Below are 16,679 nucleotides of genomic sequence, written 5' to 3'. Positions count from 1 at the left end.
AGAGACGGGGTCTCGCTCTTGCTCAGGCTGGTTTCGAACTCCTGAGCTCAAACAATCTGCCCGCCTCGGCCTCCCAGAGTGCTAGGATTACAGGCGTTAGCCACTGCGCCCGGCCTACCAACTTGTTTTTAACGTTGATCAGGATTTTTTTCCCCAAAATTATTCCTGTTTCATGAAGGTAATTATTTTAACCCTAAAGTCAGAAGTAGGTTGGTAAAATGACAAAGGCATGACTTTGAAAACAAAAATGGTTTGAGGAGCCATCTACAGACATGATCTGGGTCAGACTTGGTTTGCAGGTTACTCAATTTTAGAATCCGCTGTCAGTTTTGTAAACAGAAGTCTGCTGGATGAATTGAACAGAAGGGTGAGATTAGCATATTAATAAGGTACTGGCTACTGGCCTTCTTTTTCTCCTCCCTCTTCTCCCTCCTATTCTTTCTCTCTCCTTCCCTGAATGAATCTAGGAACACAGACCCATGGGGTCACATTACTAGCTGGCTTCATTCTGTTCAGTAGCTTAATCTGGCCAGGATGGTCTGTGTTTCAGATTGCCGAAGCATGAGAAGATTCTGTAACTGAGGCATTCTTCAAGCTGCTGGAAAATATCACAGAAGGAACACCTCCCAAATTTTGCTTCAAGCTCTGAAAAAAGGAGCACACAGGGGAAGCTTAGTCTTACTTGTGGATCGAAGCAAATACTATCGGAGCGATGAACTGGGACTTTGTGTGCGGACTCCTGGCTTGATCTTTATAGGATTGGGTGTATGTTGTTGGAACTGGCAGGCCAAGAGGCCCTGAAACCAGCAGGTGCCATCTGTATGGAGAAAAGCGGCTGTAGTCCATTTCCAATGTGTTGGGCTAAAGGTATAAATAACTTAAAAATCTGTTCAGTTTTTATTTTATATAAATTCATGCTTTTGCATTAAACAAGTAGATAAGAATTTTTCAGAATTTATTTCAAAAGATTTACAATTAAATTTGAGGAAAAACAGAATTTGGTATGGTATGGGTTTGTAACTATTGCATACAACCAATTAGATAGTTTTTCATATAGTAAGTAAAAATATTTTTATGGAAATGCGTTTCAAGTGAAACTATCTTTTTAATGCTCGGTCCCATGTCTCTTAAAAGTTTTAATTTTTCTTTGAATCAGGACACCTGTATTGTGTGATACAGAAGTTTAAATAGGGCTGTAGGAAATAAGAGTAACATAGATTTTTTTTATTTTGAAAATTAGTTTTCTTTACTCACTGTAAAGATTGTATATTTAATTTGAAACTTCATATTATTGTGAGGTGGCCTTATCATTAAGGATCAGAAATACTGTGAATAAACAATTTTGCACTTTAATGTTGTTAGGGTTTTCATTCAAGTAAAACTGAATATAAAATATGGCATTTTCATTGTAACATTCAAGATAGTATTTGGAAAGCATATTTAGAAGTTAAAAATGCTATATAATTTCTGCATGACTAAAACCAAATAAATTCAACTGTTTTGCTCAAAGTAGTAGTGAATGTTTAACTTAGGAGATAAAGTTCTTAATGAAAAATTTAATGAAAATATTGTTATTTCAAATATATTTAAATATCATGTTAATCCACTTAGAAGGACTTTTAAAAGGCACCTACACTGGGTAAAAAAACTGCAGTTTTTTAAGTGGTAGTGTAAACCGATTCAATTTAATTTTTAGGGTAAAAATTTCAGTACCAACAGAATATTGATGTGTTAGCACCAAACTACAGTTTCACCATTAAATTGATTTTCATTTATTTAGTTGTCATTGTCTTTTATTAATTCTTTTCTAGGCTTTTGAACATTTATAAAACATGATATTAGAATTGTTTTAGTAACATGGTATCTGAACAAAGCACTTGTCACTATTACAAAATTAGATTTTCAGAGTAAGAATTTTGTCAAGTTAAATTCAAAATTGTGAATTTTAAAGTGCATTAGGTATAGGAACTTTTTAAAATTGCGATTTCTCAGCATCAGGACTGTACAGTATAAATGAGCATGGCCAATAATGAATACTCAGAGGCAAAGAGTTTTATACTTTAGACTTGCTGGGGTTTGCTTGCATAATGCCATTTCCATTGTATGATAGTTCTCTGTTAGCATTGATCATTAATGAAATCTCTGATTTCCCTCACAGGGTCTAAGCTAGATTCAGATCTACAAATCCAGTAGCAATGGGATGTTAAATTATCAGCTACTAGATTTCTTTTTATTCAAAGTGACCTTAGAAATGTGGACTTTGGAAGAAAAGAGAGATTGTAGTGTTTTTGCTCACTCCAAAATGATTGATTGAAGCACCTTATTTTTCAAGTGTGTTTGCTGGCTATCACAGCAAATTAGAGCTATTTTTAACTGAAATATGCGTTATGATAGAGGTGGGGGTTGGGTGAGAGAGAGCAAACCTCAAAAGTATAGAAGAGGGGAAAAAGTAGGGACAGCATCAAGGGTCAGAATCCATTTCATTTGCAGAGCCAGAGCAAGCCATCTCCTGGGATGAATGGTCTTGCTTTTGGATGGCTTAAAAGGAGGTTCTGACAGCACAGAATGTTATCCTGTGCCCTTCTCTGGGCTGAGCACACTGCTCCCACTGTGCTCACCTAGTGCACAGCTGTCTCAGTAAACTTCCTTTCTACCTCCTCGTTTTACTCTTGTACCAGGACAGGAAGGCAGCAAACCTTCTGTTTTTATGCTGGTTAATTTTTCTTTATGTGATAAGGACAAAGATGTTGATGTATAAGAATTGGCTGAATTGGTTATTTTCAAGTACAAAAGTTACAACTTGTAGATAAAGACAAAGTAAAAAGCTCAAATCCAAAGAATTTATAAATCTCTATCTGCAGTTAGACATTCTAAAAGACACATTTGGTTTTATCAATCACATTAACCTCAAAAAGCATAGTGTCCCAATTTAAGACAAAAAATATCAGTACAAGCTAAAAATAATAGAGTAGAACTATATTTGTATACTTCAAACTGAAACCTTTAAGGTGTCCTTAAAACACTCCGAAGTCTTTTCTATACTATTGAATTTGATTTAAAGAATCTACCTTAGATCCTATCCAAGGAAGATTATATTTTAAAGTATTTAAAAAGGACCTTGTTATAACATGTGTTCACCTATATCATGATTTCTGGTCTTAAAGACAGTTTTAATTCAGAATATTAAATGTAAATGTTCACAGTGTCAGGTTGTAAGGCTATTGAGTGTAGACACCCGTTTGGGGGTGTTCTTTGATTATATGAGTATGTACATTATTTGATTTTTTTGGAAGGCTGGGAAGGATAAAAGAGGTGTCAGTTTGCTTGTTGGGGTATGTTGATTTCTTCTGTTTCTTTTAGTAGATTGAGATTGAATATATTAATACTATTAATAGTATTTGTGTAATTCTGGATTCTGTGGTTAAAGTGATGCTCATTCTGTAGTGTGTTAAACACCACCCATCCATCCATCAATCTTGGCAAATAGCTCTGTGTACAGCCCATCTTCTGTGTTTCAGACTTTAATGGGCAACTGCTTCTTGGTATCTACATTTATATTTTTCATAAGCATCTGCTACTTTGCTTCTTAATTGCTGCCCCTGAATCTTCCCTATTTTAATAAGGAATGTACCCCTATCCACTCAGCTGTTCACACATCCAGGGTGCCGCTTTAGTACCTCCTTTTATGTATAATGAATCCATCTTTTTTTTTTTTCTTCAGAGACAGGGTCTCACTTTGTTGTCTGGGCTGCAGTACAGTATTCTGATCATAGCTTAGTACAGCCTCCAACTCCTGGGCTCAAATGGTCCTCCCACCTCAGCTTCCCGGGTAGCTGGGACTACAGGCATGCTTCTCCATAGCGAGATAATTTAGTTTTTGTATCACTGTGTTGCACAGGCTGGTCTCGAACTCCTGGCCTCAGGCAGTCCTCTTTCCTCAGCCTCCTAATGAATCCATCTTTTTATACTGATGATTCTACCTCCAAAATACGTCCTGATTTTCTCAATTTCTCTCCCTCTCTGTTTTTTCCGCTCTGGTCATGTTACGCCCTTCTCTTTCTGGGTTATGGGAGTAGCTTCCTCCTTGTCTGCTCTTCCTGTTCCCACACATGGCTCCTCCTTCATGTATCTTCCAGAGTGATTTTGTAAAAACACAAATCTCATATTGCATTCTTGCAATATGAGAAGAGTTTCCTTCAGTGTCTTCTCATTAGACTTGGATAAAACCCCACATCCTTAACAGGGTCTACAAAGTCTCACCTGATCTGGTCTTTTCTTTCCTTCTCCAGCTTTGGGCTGTTGTCCTCTTGCTCATTAACAGTGCTGTTATTTTGGCTTTTCAGTGCCTCAAACACCCAAAAGTCTTCCTCTTAGGCATTTTACACCTGTTGTTGCCTATTCCTGGAACCATCTTCTCTGCATTCTCTGGCTAGCCAGCTCCTGCTTGTCTTTTAGGTCTCAGCTTAAGTGAGCTCTCATTCCTCTCAGTGTATACCAGCCTCTCTCTCATGTTCCTCCTGTAGCCTTTTCTTCTGGTCTTGCAGCGCATTTACTGATTGATTCGTCACTATATATTTTACTAGTTTGATTTCTCTCTTCCACTGGACTGTAAACTTAACATAGTCAAGGATGATGTCAGGGGTTTTTTCCTGGTTAACAGGTAGTTGGCACAAATGGTCATTACTTTAATGAATTCATTATTTTAATGAATGAATAAATTCTATTATATATAGTGTTGGGTTTGATGATTGTTAAAGGCTCTTTCAGAGCTAAAATCTTGTGCTCAACGTATATATTGTTTTGTAGGCAAATCTAGTTTTAGAATCACTGAACTGTCAGAAAAAAGCTTCTATATGAAAATTCTGGCTGTTCTAATTTCATTTGGTTTGGGTTTTGCTTTTCCTCTTATGGTAAAAGTTGTATATGCAGGGTTTAACATGGCACTTTGCCCGATAGCATTTTAAAAGAGAGCTATGTGTCTTATAATAGCTAAAACTTACTCAGCACATACTGTGTGTCTTGCACTGTTCTGTGCATTACGTATGCACACGAACACGTATCCCATTTAATTCTCACAAAAGCCCTCTGAGATAGGAATTACTATCATTCCCATTTTACAGACGAGATAATTAAGACACTGAGAAATTAAGTAACTTGGCAATGGTTGCTCAGCTAATTAAAGGCACAGCCAAGTTCTGAACAGTGGGAAGCTGACTCTAGTGCCTATATTCTTTACATTGTGCTACACACACCCAAATGGAAAGATGGTAGGATCATAATAGAATTTGAACGTTATTTTATGTGATTTTTCCATGTTGATATAAGAACCATACCGTCTACTTTGAGATATTTTTCTTTGGTCACCATTCATTTATTCCACAAATATTTAATGAGCCCCTAGTATAATATGTGCCAGGCCCAGTGTATTTGGCATATGCCAGTGAGTAAAAGACAAAGATTCCTACTCCCTGATGGAGTCAGTCTTCTAGTGAGGGAAAACAGTGAATGATAAAAATAAGTAAATTAGTGTGGTACAAGGTGCTAAATGTTCTGGTGAAGATGAGGTCAGATGACAATCTAGGCACGCTGTATTGTAATCACGCATTTTATTGAAGACTTGAAGGAAACGAAGGAGTTAGCCACATGGGTATCTGGGAGAAAAAAGTTCCAGGCATGTTGTGTCAGCAGAGGAAAGGCTCTTGGTGGGGAAAATGGCTCTGTGGCCAGAACAGAGCGAGTGAGGGGATGTGATTCTCTTCCCGAGTCTTTTTTGTCTACCGGTTTGCTCTTTTCCCAGAGACACAGGTGTGGTATAAAAGGAAGGCCCACCAAAGATAAGCCATAATTTGGAGATCAGTTCTAATCCACATTCCTTAAAAATAGTCATTGAGACGAGTGACTTGGCCTTTGAATATCCACCCTTAGGAAAACTCATGCTTCATTCTGGTTCTCTTAGCAGATGGGTCTTTGCTTCTAGTATCTTAGCAGAGAGACTATGGTGAACTCTTCCTTCTCATTTCTGTTTTGAGTATTAGTAACATCAACTCCCTCACCCACAAATGCAGTGGTATTAATATTTCTTTATCTCATATTTTTTCACTTGTCCCTATTATTAGTATTTTAGGGAAGAAGAGGCTGCTCATTTTCCTCAGTTTTTTTCCTCTTTCTATATGGTTTTAGAGCTTTTACTTGGATGCCTGGTTTTTGCTCAGACATGACCTTCTCAATGAGAAAGGATAACCATGTGCCCCAGTTTATGTTTAGTGTCCCAGTATTCAATCCATTTAGCATCCCCCCCTCAACACCATAAGAGTCCTTATTTGGACAGTAAATTATATGGAAACCCTAAATTGTCTTTCTTTGACCACTCTATTTAAAATAGAACCATCCCTCTACCATCACCACTTCTCATCTGTTCTCTCTTATCTTTCTTTTTTGCACTTACCACCATCTAACATACTATATAGTTTACCTGCTTGTTCAGATTGTTTGCTGTCCCTCAGTGAAATATACACCCCATGAGGCAAGGAACCCATCTGTCCTACTCATTGCTGCGTTACCAGTGCTTGACATGTAGTAGACTCTTACATTGAGAGGATGAATGAATTAAGTCATCTTGTCTGCTTGGAGACAGAGGAGACAGAGGTTTAAGTCATTAAAAGCACATGAGAGGGTGATGGAGATTTTTGTAGAAATTAACACTTGAGTTCTTTCTAGTGCTTTAATAGTTAGTGACACTGATTTTGGGGCGGGGGGAAGTTCACAAGTCTTTGATTTCAAATTCATCTATAATTGTTTAAACAACAAGGAATTTACTGTAAATTCAACAGTTTTCTGTATTTCTTTATCGGTTTTAGTTGGAGAAAAATTAACATTGAAACCATTATCACTGAATATTTTCATTTTGCACTTAAGTAATATTTGCATAATTTTTATAACTTTTTAATTGTAGCTCACATAATTTTATATTTGGGTTTGGGTATATATTACCTTTAACTAGAAAAGTAAACTAATACACATATGTATTTTGTTTTATACCTTTTTTCCTGAAAAGTTGTATAAAATGAGTCATATTTAAAATGTTTCATAGAAGTTTGTTGAAAAGAAACCAATGGTAGTAAATTTTTTGAGTAAAAAGATAGTTTAACCTTTGGTTCATTTTGTGGTAGCCTTGGTTCATTTTCCATGTTGTTATTCTCATAGATCTTGGTTAATTTGTTGTCACGTGTTCACATTACTCACTTGAGTTTGTAGGCTTATGAATAGGATGGATGTCTCAGCAGTTACAGCAGTTTCTAGAGTTGTGTTAATTTTTTTCCTTTTTTAAATTGGAGCTGTGTGGAATCTGGATCAATTTAAGAGGATTGACCTTTGAACAATGTTGAGACTTCTGATTCAAGAACATTGTGTATTAATCCAGTTATTATATTTAGATCTTCTTTGATTTCTCTTAGCAGTGTGTTGTAGACCTTAGTGTGGAGGTCTTAATGTTTTGATAATATTGTAAATTGATATTTTGTGGTTTTTAAGTTTAATTTTCCACTTCTTAAGGCCTAGTATATAGAAATAGATGGTCTTGTTAGTATATCTTATGATCTTACTATACATTCACTTTTTAGTTCTGTGGTTTATTTGAGTAAGTAGAAAATCGAAAGAAATCTATGATCATGTAACCTGCAAGTAAACGCCTGTTTTCCTTTCTGATCTTTATATTTTGTATCTGTGTTTTTGCCTTGACTAGGACCTATATAATGTTATATATGTTAGCTTTAGTTTTGTCTGTTTTTTGTTTTTGTAGATATCCTTTATCAAATGGAAAGTTTGTTTTAATTCTTAGTTTTTTGAGAGGTTTTCTTTTTTTTTTTTTTTTAATCATGAGAGGGTGTTGAATTTTCTCACATGCATTTTCAGCATCTATTGAATTGATTATGAGGATTTTTCTCTTTTATTTTTTATAATGTGATGATATATGTTTTGAATGTTAGACCTGCCTTGCATTCCTGGGATAAGTCCCACTTGCATTCCTGGGATAAATCCCACTTGATCGTGGTGTATTATATTGTTTTTGTATCACTAGATTCAATGTGTTAATATTTTGTTTAGATTATTTGTGTCTGTGTTCATGAGGAATATCAGTTTGTAATTTTTTTCTTGTAATTATTTTGTCAGATTTTCATATCAAACTATTGATAGTCTCATAAAACAAGTTGGAAAGTGTTCCCTTTTTATGTTTCTATTCATATGATTGATTATGTAAATTTTAAGAAAAACATTAATCTGTAGTGATAGTTGTAGGAGTAGTTCCTTTTGGTGGGTTGGCATTCGTTAGAGATGTGAAGATAAATCATTAGTGGAAATGTTCTGTATCTTGGTTTAGGTGGTAATCATAAAGGTGGAAATATATATACGTACACATGTGTGTATGTATGTATTTAGTCATTGGGCTATTAAAATCTGTATATTACAAATTATACTTTGATAAATAGCTATTAAAGTCAGACTATAAATGCATCTCCCATTTAATATTACATTTCTGAAAACCAGACATTGTTCTGTATTGCAAAGGGAAAATTATATACATCACCAGAAAAACATTAAAACAGTTTCCTCAAACCCAATGAAAAGACTATATATAAACAAAATCTAAAATGTAAGATTTAAAATGCTTAACACATTGTTTCCTGATTATCAGACAGTATGGTTAACAGTTCGTTGTATATGGAAAATGTGTATGCTATTCACTAAACATTACAATGTGTAATAAAGTAAATACACCATTAAATAAATGTGTCAGAAAAAAATACAGACAAAAACTTACAATGAAAAAGAAGGCAATGTCCTATAATTATGAAGTGAGGAGGAGAATTGAAGTTTGAAGAGTTGAGAAAGGAGGTCAAAAGCTTGAAGCAGTCATTCTAACTGGTGTGGGGATCGGGCAGATGGTTTTGGTGAGGATGGGTCAATTCAGGTGAAGCAGTTACAGAGATGCTCAATCATTTCATGGAACTATAGACCTGGGAAGATTTGATCAAGTTCTTTCAGTGATTGGTGCTTTAGGTAGAAAAATTGCAAACTGGAGCTTTGTTTGCATTACCATATTTACATTCTCAATTTTTCAGTGTGGTGCTATAAGAGGTATTAGGGTATTTCTAGAAAAAATACTTCCACAGCAGTCACTTTCAAGGGTAGGGGTCCCCTAATTTTCTGACACTTGGGCTGCTTTTCAAGAGACCCTACAAATATAGTCCTACAAATTTTACTTGGATTGTAACTTGAGACTTTGCTATACATACTTTTGTTTAAAATTATGACATTTGGGGGATATGAATGTAAGTTTGCCTTATATTTATTTTGTCCAAAAAATGTTATATTGAGAGATATACTTTACATTTATTCACTATTTTCTCAATTTACAGGGGAGGTAATATTATTACTTCCGTTTTACAGATAAGGAACCCGTATCGTAGCTTAAGAGTCATATAATTGTAAGTGGGGAGCTAGGCACAGTTTGCAACATTATTAAACAGCAGTTTTGTTCCTTAATCAAGATCTTGTTCAGGTGTCACTGCCTATAAAGTTTTCCATGAGACATACTTCTGTAAAATTTTCAACCTTCAGTCATAAACTCAGCTATTATATTGGACTTGTTCTTTTAAAGATTTGTTTCTGGGATTTACGTGAAGTTTTAGCCACCCTGTAATCTGTAGGGTGTCTTGTCCATAGAAAGTAAATAATGACTCAATGTAGAGATAATATAGTCTTGATATTCTGCGGGGATATACCTAACCGTTTAAAGTCTTCAAAACCATAACAGTTGAAATGTGGTTGTAATAAATTATTGATTTGCCCCGTTGTGGTTTGTCTGCATATACAGCTTTAAAAGTTTGATTATGGACAATTTCTGCTAAAACATGGTCTATTGAATGCATTCTTGTGCTCAAAATTGAGGATTAAGTGAAATTTGGCATGCTTTCTCTTTGTCTCCTGGAATCCAGCGGGAGATTGAAATGTTATTTATTCTGTGAGACTGGTCCAAGAGAGAGGGCAGATTCCGACATTGGGGAATTCCTGGCACAGGGGCTGCTTCCCTGCTCAGCTCAGCAGCCAGCATGCCACCCTCATACACAGGACTCCAAGCCAAGGGGTGTCAGCCAGATGTCCAAAGACAGCCTCTGTTTGAAGACGTGATATCAAAACATAGAGACAAACATAAAAAACAACTTTTGGGCAACAAAGATGAAACAGCAAGCAGAAGGAAGGTAAAAGATCTCCAGAGAGCTAAGAGATTTGCACCCATCAAACATAAACAGGAATCTTCACAAAAGTACATCCAAAGAACAGCAAAATTTAAAGAAAGAAAGAAAGACACTCAGTAGAAGATTGGGAAATGTTGAAGAAATCTCCCAGAGTAGGAAAAGGAAAGACAAATTGAGGAGAAAAAGAAAATAGGATGATGAATCCAGAAGGTCTAACATACAAATAATAAAGTTGAAAGTAATTAATAATTATAATTAAGAAAGAAAAAAGGATAAAATCCTCGAAGAAATGATACAAGAAAATTTCCGGGAACCAAAGGATAAGGGTTTCTGAATTGAAGGTTCGCAAATACTGGAGCCCCTGCCCTGCCTGGCTTCCTGACAGGCCTTCTTATTCCTTCTACCAGAGGTGCAGTGGCCTTTCTTCTGTTATTTCTAGCACTCAGTGAGGGTGTAATTTTATGGAACGATTTTTGGCTTTTTCTTTATAACTCCTATATAATTGCAACTTTTTATAGTACTTGTTATAGTTGTAATTAAATATTCACATCAGTGTCTTTCTCCCTCATGCTCCCTCTTCTCCCTCTACACCCTCTCCCTCTCCTCCATCCCTTTCACTGCTGCACCCCCCCACCACCACTAGGCTAACAGCTCTTTTATGGTAGGATTTTATATATATGTATTTTTTTTATATGTGAATGTATGTACTTTATTAATTTACCTTCTTCATAAACACACCTCTTACTGTGTGAGGCCTAGTAAGGGCTCAGTAAATATTTTTAGAATTAATTAATGTGAGGGAGGTGTGGCACATTCATTTGCCTACAAGGGAAAGGCAAAAATGAATAAATGAAGCCGGCTGGCTTTGCAGTAGTGAGTTGCAGCTGGCCCTTAGCTGGGGCCAGGAGAGGATGGTGAGGACCGTGATGATGGGAGAGTGTTGCTGTGCAGCAGTGTGGACTACTAGTGACAGGGTTTTCCAGAGAAGCCAGAAACCCAACAAGTCCGAATGCAGTAAGGCTTAGTGAGCTAGAGTGAGGTTGATAGGGGTAGCCTGTCTGTGTTTGAGTCCTGTGTTCTAGGTGCAGGCATGGCTTGGAAACACGGTGGGTTTGGTTCCAGACCACTGTAGTAAAGTTCAAAATAAAGTGAGTCACAGGAATTTTTGTGTCCCAGTGCATATAAAAGCTATATTTATGATATACTATAGTCTATTGACTATGCAACAGCATTATGTCTAAAAATTTAAACAACATACATACCTTAATTAAAAATACTTTGTTACTGCTGCCTGATTAGGGTGGTGGTGGTTGAAGATTGAGATGGTTGTGGCAAATTCTCAAGATAAGACAGCAGTGACATTTACTACTTCTTTTCATGATGATTTCTCTGTAGCATGCCATGTTGTTTGATAGTGTTTTACCCATAGTAAAACCCATAGTGTTTTACCCATAGTAAGTCCTTAAACCTTGTCACTGTTTTGTCAACTAAGTTGATGTAATATTATTCTAAATTCTTTGTTGTCATTTCCAAGATACTATAGCATCTTCACCAGGAGCAGATTTCATCTCAAGAAATCACTTTCAGCCAGGTAGCAGTGGTTCACACCTGTAATCCCAACACTATGGGAGGCCAAGGAAGGAGGATTGCTTGAAGCCAGTTCAAGACCAGCCTGGGCAACACAGCGAGACCCCCATCTCTAACAAAAAAATGGGGAAAAAAAATCTAGCTGGGCATGGTGGTGTGCACCTGTAGTCCCAGCTACTTGGGAGGTTGAGGCAGGAGGATTGCTTAAGCCCAGGAGTTTGAGGCTGCAGTGAGCTGCGATCACATCATTGTATGACAGAGTGAGACCCTGTCTCAAAAAAAAAAAAAAAAAAAAGCTATAAATCACTTTCTTTGCTAACCCACAAGAAGCATCTCCTCATTCGTTCAAGTCTGATCATGAAATTATAGCAATTCAGTGACATCTTCAGACTGTATTTCTAATTCTAGTTATCTTGTTCCTTCTATCACATCTGCAGTGACTTCCCACACACAAGTCTTGAACCGCTGAAAGTCAGCCATGAGGGTTGGAATCGACTTCTTCCAGTCTCCTATTGATGTTGATACTTTGACCCCCTCTCATGAATCACAGGTGTTTTTAATGGCATCTAGAATGGTGAATCCTTTCCAAAAGGTTTTCAGTGTATTTTTTTCAGATCCATCAGAGGAATCGCAATCTATGGCAGCTATGGCCCTAACAAGTGAATTTCTTAAAGAATAAGACCTGAAGGTCAAAATGACTCCTTGATCTATGGGCTACAGAATGGATGTTGTGTTAGCCATGAAAATAATATTCATCTCCTTGTACATCTCCATCAGAGTTCTTGGGTGATAGGTGCGTTATCAGTGAGAAATAATCTTTTGAAAGGAAAGGAGTCTTTTTTTTTCTGAGCAGTAGGCCTCAACAGTGGGCTTAAAATATTGAGTAAAGTCTGTAAACAGATGTGCTGTCATCCAGGCTTTGTTTCATTTCTGCAGCACAGGCAGATTAGATTGAGCATCATTCTTAAGGACCCTGGGATTTTTGGAATGGTAGATGAGCACTGGCTTCAAATTAAAGTTGCCAGCTGCATTATCCCCTAACAGGAGTCTGTCCTTTGAAGCTAGGCATTGACTTTGCTTCTCTAGCCATGAAATTCCTTAGATGGCATTTTGTTCCAGTAGAAAGCTGTTTCTTGTACATTGAAAATATGTTGTTAGCATAGCCACCTTCATCAATGATCTTAGCTACATCTTCTGCATAATTTGCTACAGCTTCTCCATCAGCACTTGCTGCCTCACTTTGCACTTTTATGTTATAGAGATGGCTTCTTTCCTTTAACCTCATGAACCAATCTCTGCTGGCTTCCAGCTTTTCTTCTGCAGCTTCCTCACCTCTCTCAGCCTTCATTGAATTGAAGAGAGGCCTCGCTCTGGATTAGGCTTTGCTTTAAGGGAATGTTGTTTCTGTCTAGACCACTATTTCTCCATATCAGCAGTGAGGTTGTTTTGCTTTCTTATCATTTTTGTTTTCGCTGGAGTAGCACTTACATTTCCTTTAAGAACTTTTCCTTTGCATTCACAACTTCATTGTTCAGCATAAGAGGCCTAGTTTTCGACCTATCTTGGCTTTTGACATGCCTTCTTCACTTAAGCTTAATTATTTCTAGGTTTTGATTTAAAGTGAGAGAGGTAGAACTGTTCCTTTCACATGAACACTTCAAAGAGGCCATTGTAGGGTTAGAAATTGGCCTAATTTCAATATTGTTCTGTATCAAGGAATAGGGAGACCAGAGGAAAGGAAAAGAGGAACGGCCGGTTGGTGGAGCAGTAACACACATAGCATTTATGGGTTAAATTTGTCATCTTGTATGGGCATGGTTTGTGGGGCCCCCCAACCCAACAGTTAACAGCAGTAACCTCAAAAATCACAGATATAAAAATGGAAAAGTTTGAAATATTGCGAGAATTACCAAAATGTGACACAGAGACACAAAGTGAGCACAGGCTGTTGGAAAAATGGTGCTGGTAGACTTGACTGATGCAGTGTTTCCACAAATCTTCAATTTGTAAAAAAACAACAGGAAAATACAGTGTTTGCAAAGTGCAATAAAGGCAGGCATGATAAAATGAGGTATGCCTGTATGTGGCTGCATGGTTAAGTCAGTTCTCTTTTTCCACATCTGTAAAGTGGGAAAAATGAAGTTGTTATGAGGATTAAATAACTTCATTTTTAAGTGCTTAGAACAGTCTTGGCTTGGTAAGTGCTGCATAAACAATTAATTATATAAACCTATGGAAGCCCTAGGTCTAGATTCAGACCTTCTTGTCTTGTGAGCAGCCTTCACCACAGTGAGTTCCAAATCAGTCCAATCTCTGCATATTAGGAAAATCACTTTTTAAATTTAAATAAAATATTTTCTTGAGGGGGATAAGTTACTCAAGTGTTCACTGGTTGTAGAGAAAGGGAAGAAACAATGGAAGTCAGGTTTGTTGGTAGAGGAGAGATAGTACTAAAAGTTTTGTCAAACATATTCAGAATCCAGGGTTTTCGTATTTCTCCATGGTTTAATTTCTCATGGGTCACTTTCCATTCAGAGGATTCTGGAGACCAAATAAAATAGGATTCTTTCAGCTGTCAACCAAGAGTCCTTAGGTTGTCTTTCAGCTGAGGCATTCAGTGAAAATAGAATTTATATTTCAGATTCCTCTGGAGGGTTGAAAAAATTTCTTTGACATTGCATTGCCCTGCTCCCTGCTCTTGGTCCTCTTTTTTCACATACACTCACTCTTCAAGTATTTTCTCATTTCCTAATCAAGATCTTTGCAATGACCAAAAAAGTTCCGAATGTTATTTTTGTGACATTTCTAAGGAAATTAATCAAGATGTTACATTTTTCAGTGTGCAAGTGTGGAGATATGGATGCATCTTTAGGAAGTAATGGATCACACAGCAGTGCCACCTGAGGCTGACATCAAGGAAGATGCCCAGCCCAGAGGCTGGCTGCCTGGGAACCAAGACAGGTTGCTCCACAGGCTGTGAACAGTTGGGTGGGCTCCAGGAAAATCATGCTTTAACTCCACAGAGAGTCTCTGCAATTATGCTGTTTTGATTTTGTAAAATGTGCCCCCTAAAAAGAGAAAAAGTGCCCATGGGAGTATTTTCCCCCTGATAAATTTACTTCTGAGGAAGGTAAGACTCAGTTATAGCTATGAACTTTTAATTATTTTTAAAAGACTTCAAGAGCCCAAATCAAAATATCTTGAGTCATTATATGTGCTCCCCAGCCCCCTCTCCCCATCAGATGGGGATAGACCATCAGAAAGGGGATTTCCCCTTTCCGGAGGAAACTTCCAAGAGTCTATGCTTCTTGCTTCCCCCACCCTCCTCCACTGTGGGCATGAAGTGTCACCTTCGTTCCAGCACGAGTTTGGGCATTTAGACATGTAACAGGTATCAAATGGAAATAATTCTTGTACTTCCTGCTCACTCCCTTTCCCCAAGCAGACAATATCTCCCCTGTTGTGTTCCTTACCTCAACAGAATGAAATGGTATTTTCCCACTCAGTGGTCCAGCCAGAAAAATGGCTGGTGACTTTCCCTTAAGTTTACTTATGCAATTTTTCAGTCCCTCTCCTCTTGACTTTTTCATAGCTCTCAAACCTTTCTACGTCTCAGTCCACAGTTAATACTGTCTGGATCATAACAAAAGCTTTCAAACAGTGATTGCTTCCTGGGTGCACATCCTAACACCAGCCAGACTCCTCACCTGCCTCTAGAGCTGGTCCTTGTCCTGCTCTCCTGCTATTCAAATTAAAGCCTCATTCGCTTTTGTGTTTTCTCCCTGGATCACTCTCACCTACACCAATAACCGTATCTTTTGCTGGGTATAACTTTTGCTCGTTTTTATTTATCTTAGATTAGAACTCATATTCTGTAGGAATCCTATGCTGAACATGCCCCAACTCTGGGCTATACTTGTTCTCTTCCCAGCCTTGCACCCTAGCACTGTGTCTCTTGATCTTTCGTAGGAGTGCTGTAGGGTCAGGGAATGTTTTCTTTTTATCACTCCGTCCTGATGGCCTAGAAGAGCATCTTATACATCATCTACTCTAACATGTTTTCTGGGGAGAAGGGTGTGGGAAGCATGAATTAGTAGGTGGCAAGTAAATAAATACGATAAAGGAAATTGTCATATAGCTTTGTAGTTTTGATACAGTTGACCCAGTGCTGTGGTTCCCAGACTTCTCATTTGCACATGGATCACCCAGTGATCTTATTGAAGTAGATTCTGATTCAGTAAGTTTGTGGTTGGGCTCTAGGTTCTGCCTTTCTCACAAGCTCCCACATGGTGACTATACTGCTGGTCTGTGGATCATACTTGGAGTAGCATGTATCTAGTATGGGGTGAAAGAAAACACAGACTTTGTAGCCAACACATGTAGGTTTTATTAGCTGTGGAAACTTGGGTAAGTCACTTGACCTCTCAATGCCTCGGTGTCCTTATTTGTAAATGAGGTTACTAATAGGACTTAGCACATAGGGTTAGTGTATGGATCAAATGAATTAATAGAATAATCTTGCCACATACATGCCCAGTATACAAGTGTTTGTTGTGTAATCATTGGCATAATCATTGTTATATTACATAGTACTTTATAGTTCTCATTGTACCTATACATGTTTACATGGTTAATTCTTGTGATAGTCCTGTGGAATCAATGATATAACTACATTGTTGGCAAATTCAAAATTAGGCTAAATGATGTGTTGAAATGTTAACAGTGAGTATTTGTGGAGCTGGATTTAAATCTAGTCCTCCTGGCTCATATCTCAATGTACAACACCAGCTACTCCCAACTTAATTTTTTTTTTTTTTTTTGAGACAGAGTCTCACT

General features: G+C 37.3%; 1 protein-coding gene across 1 annotated transcript in view; it reads left to right on the top strand.

Annotated features, from left to right (window-relative positions):
* Positions 1 to 631: 631 nt before the first annotated feature.
* Positions 632 to 16,679, top strand: part of PTK2 (protein tyrosine kinase 2) — a 235,961-nt gene continuing 219,913 nt past the window's right edge. Inside the window, exon 1 of the mRNA XM_012648123.1 lies at positions 632 to 867. Within this exon, the coding sequence (XP_012503577.1) occupies positions 768 to 867 (100 nt within the window). The 5' untranslated portion in view covers positions 632 to 767. The remainder of the gene's footprint in view (positions 868 to 16,679) is intronic.

Source organism: Propithecus coquereli, unplaced genomic scaffold (genome assembly GCF_000956105.1).
Source record: "Propithecus coquereli isolate 6110/MARCELLA unplaced genomic scaffold, Pcoq_1.0 Scaffold28, whole genome shotgun sequence".
Lineage (NCBI taxonomy): Eukaryota > Metazoa > Chordata > Mammalia > Primates > Indriidae > Propithecus > Propithecus coquereli.
The sequence above is the reverse complement of the archived record's forward strand: the minus strand, read 5'-3'. Positions and strand labels throughout refer to the sequence as shown.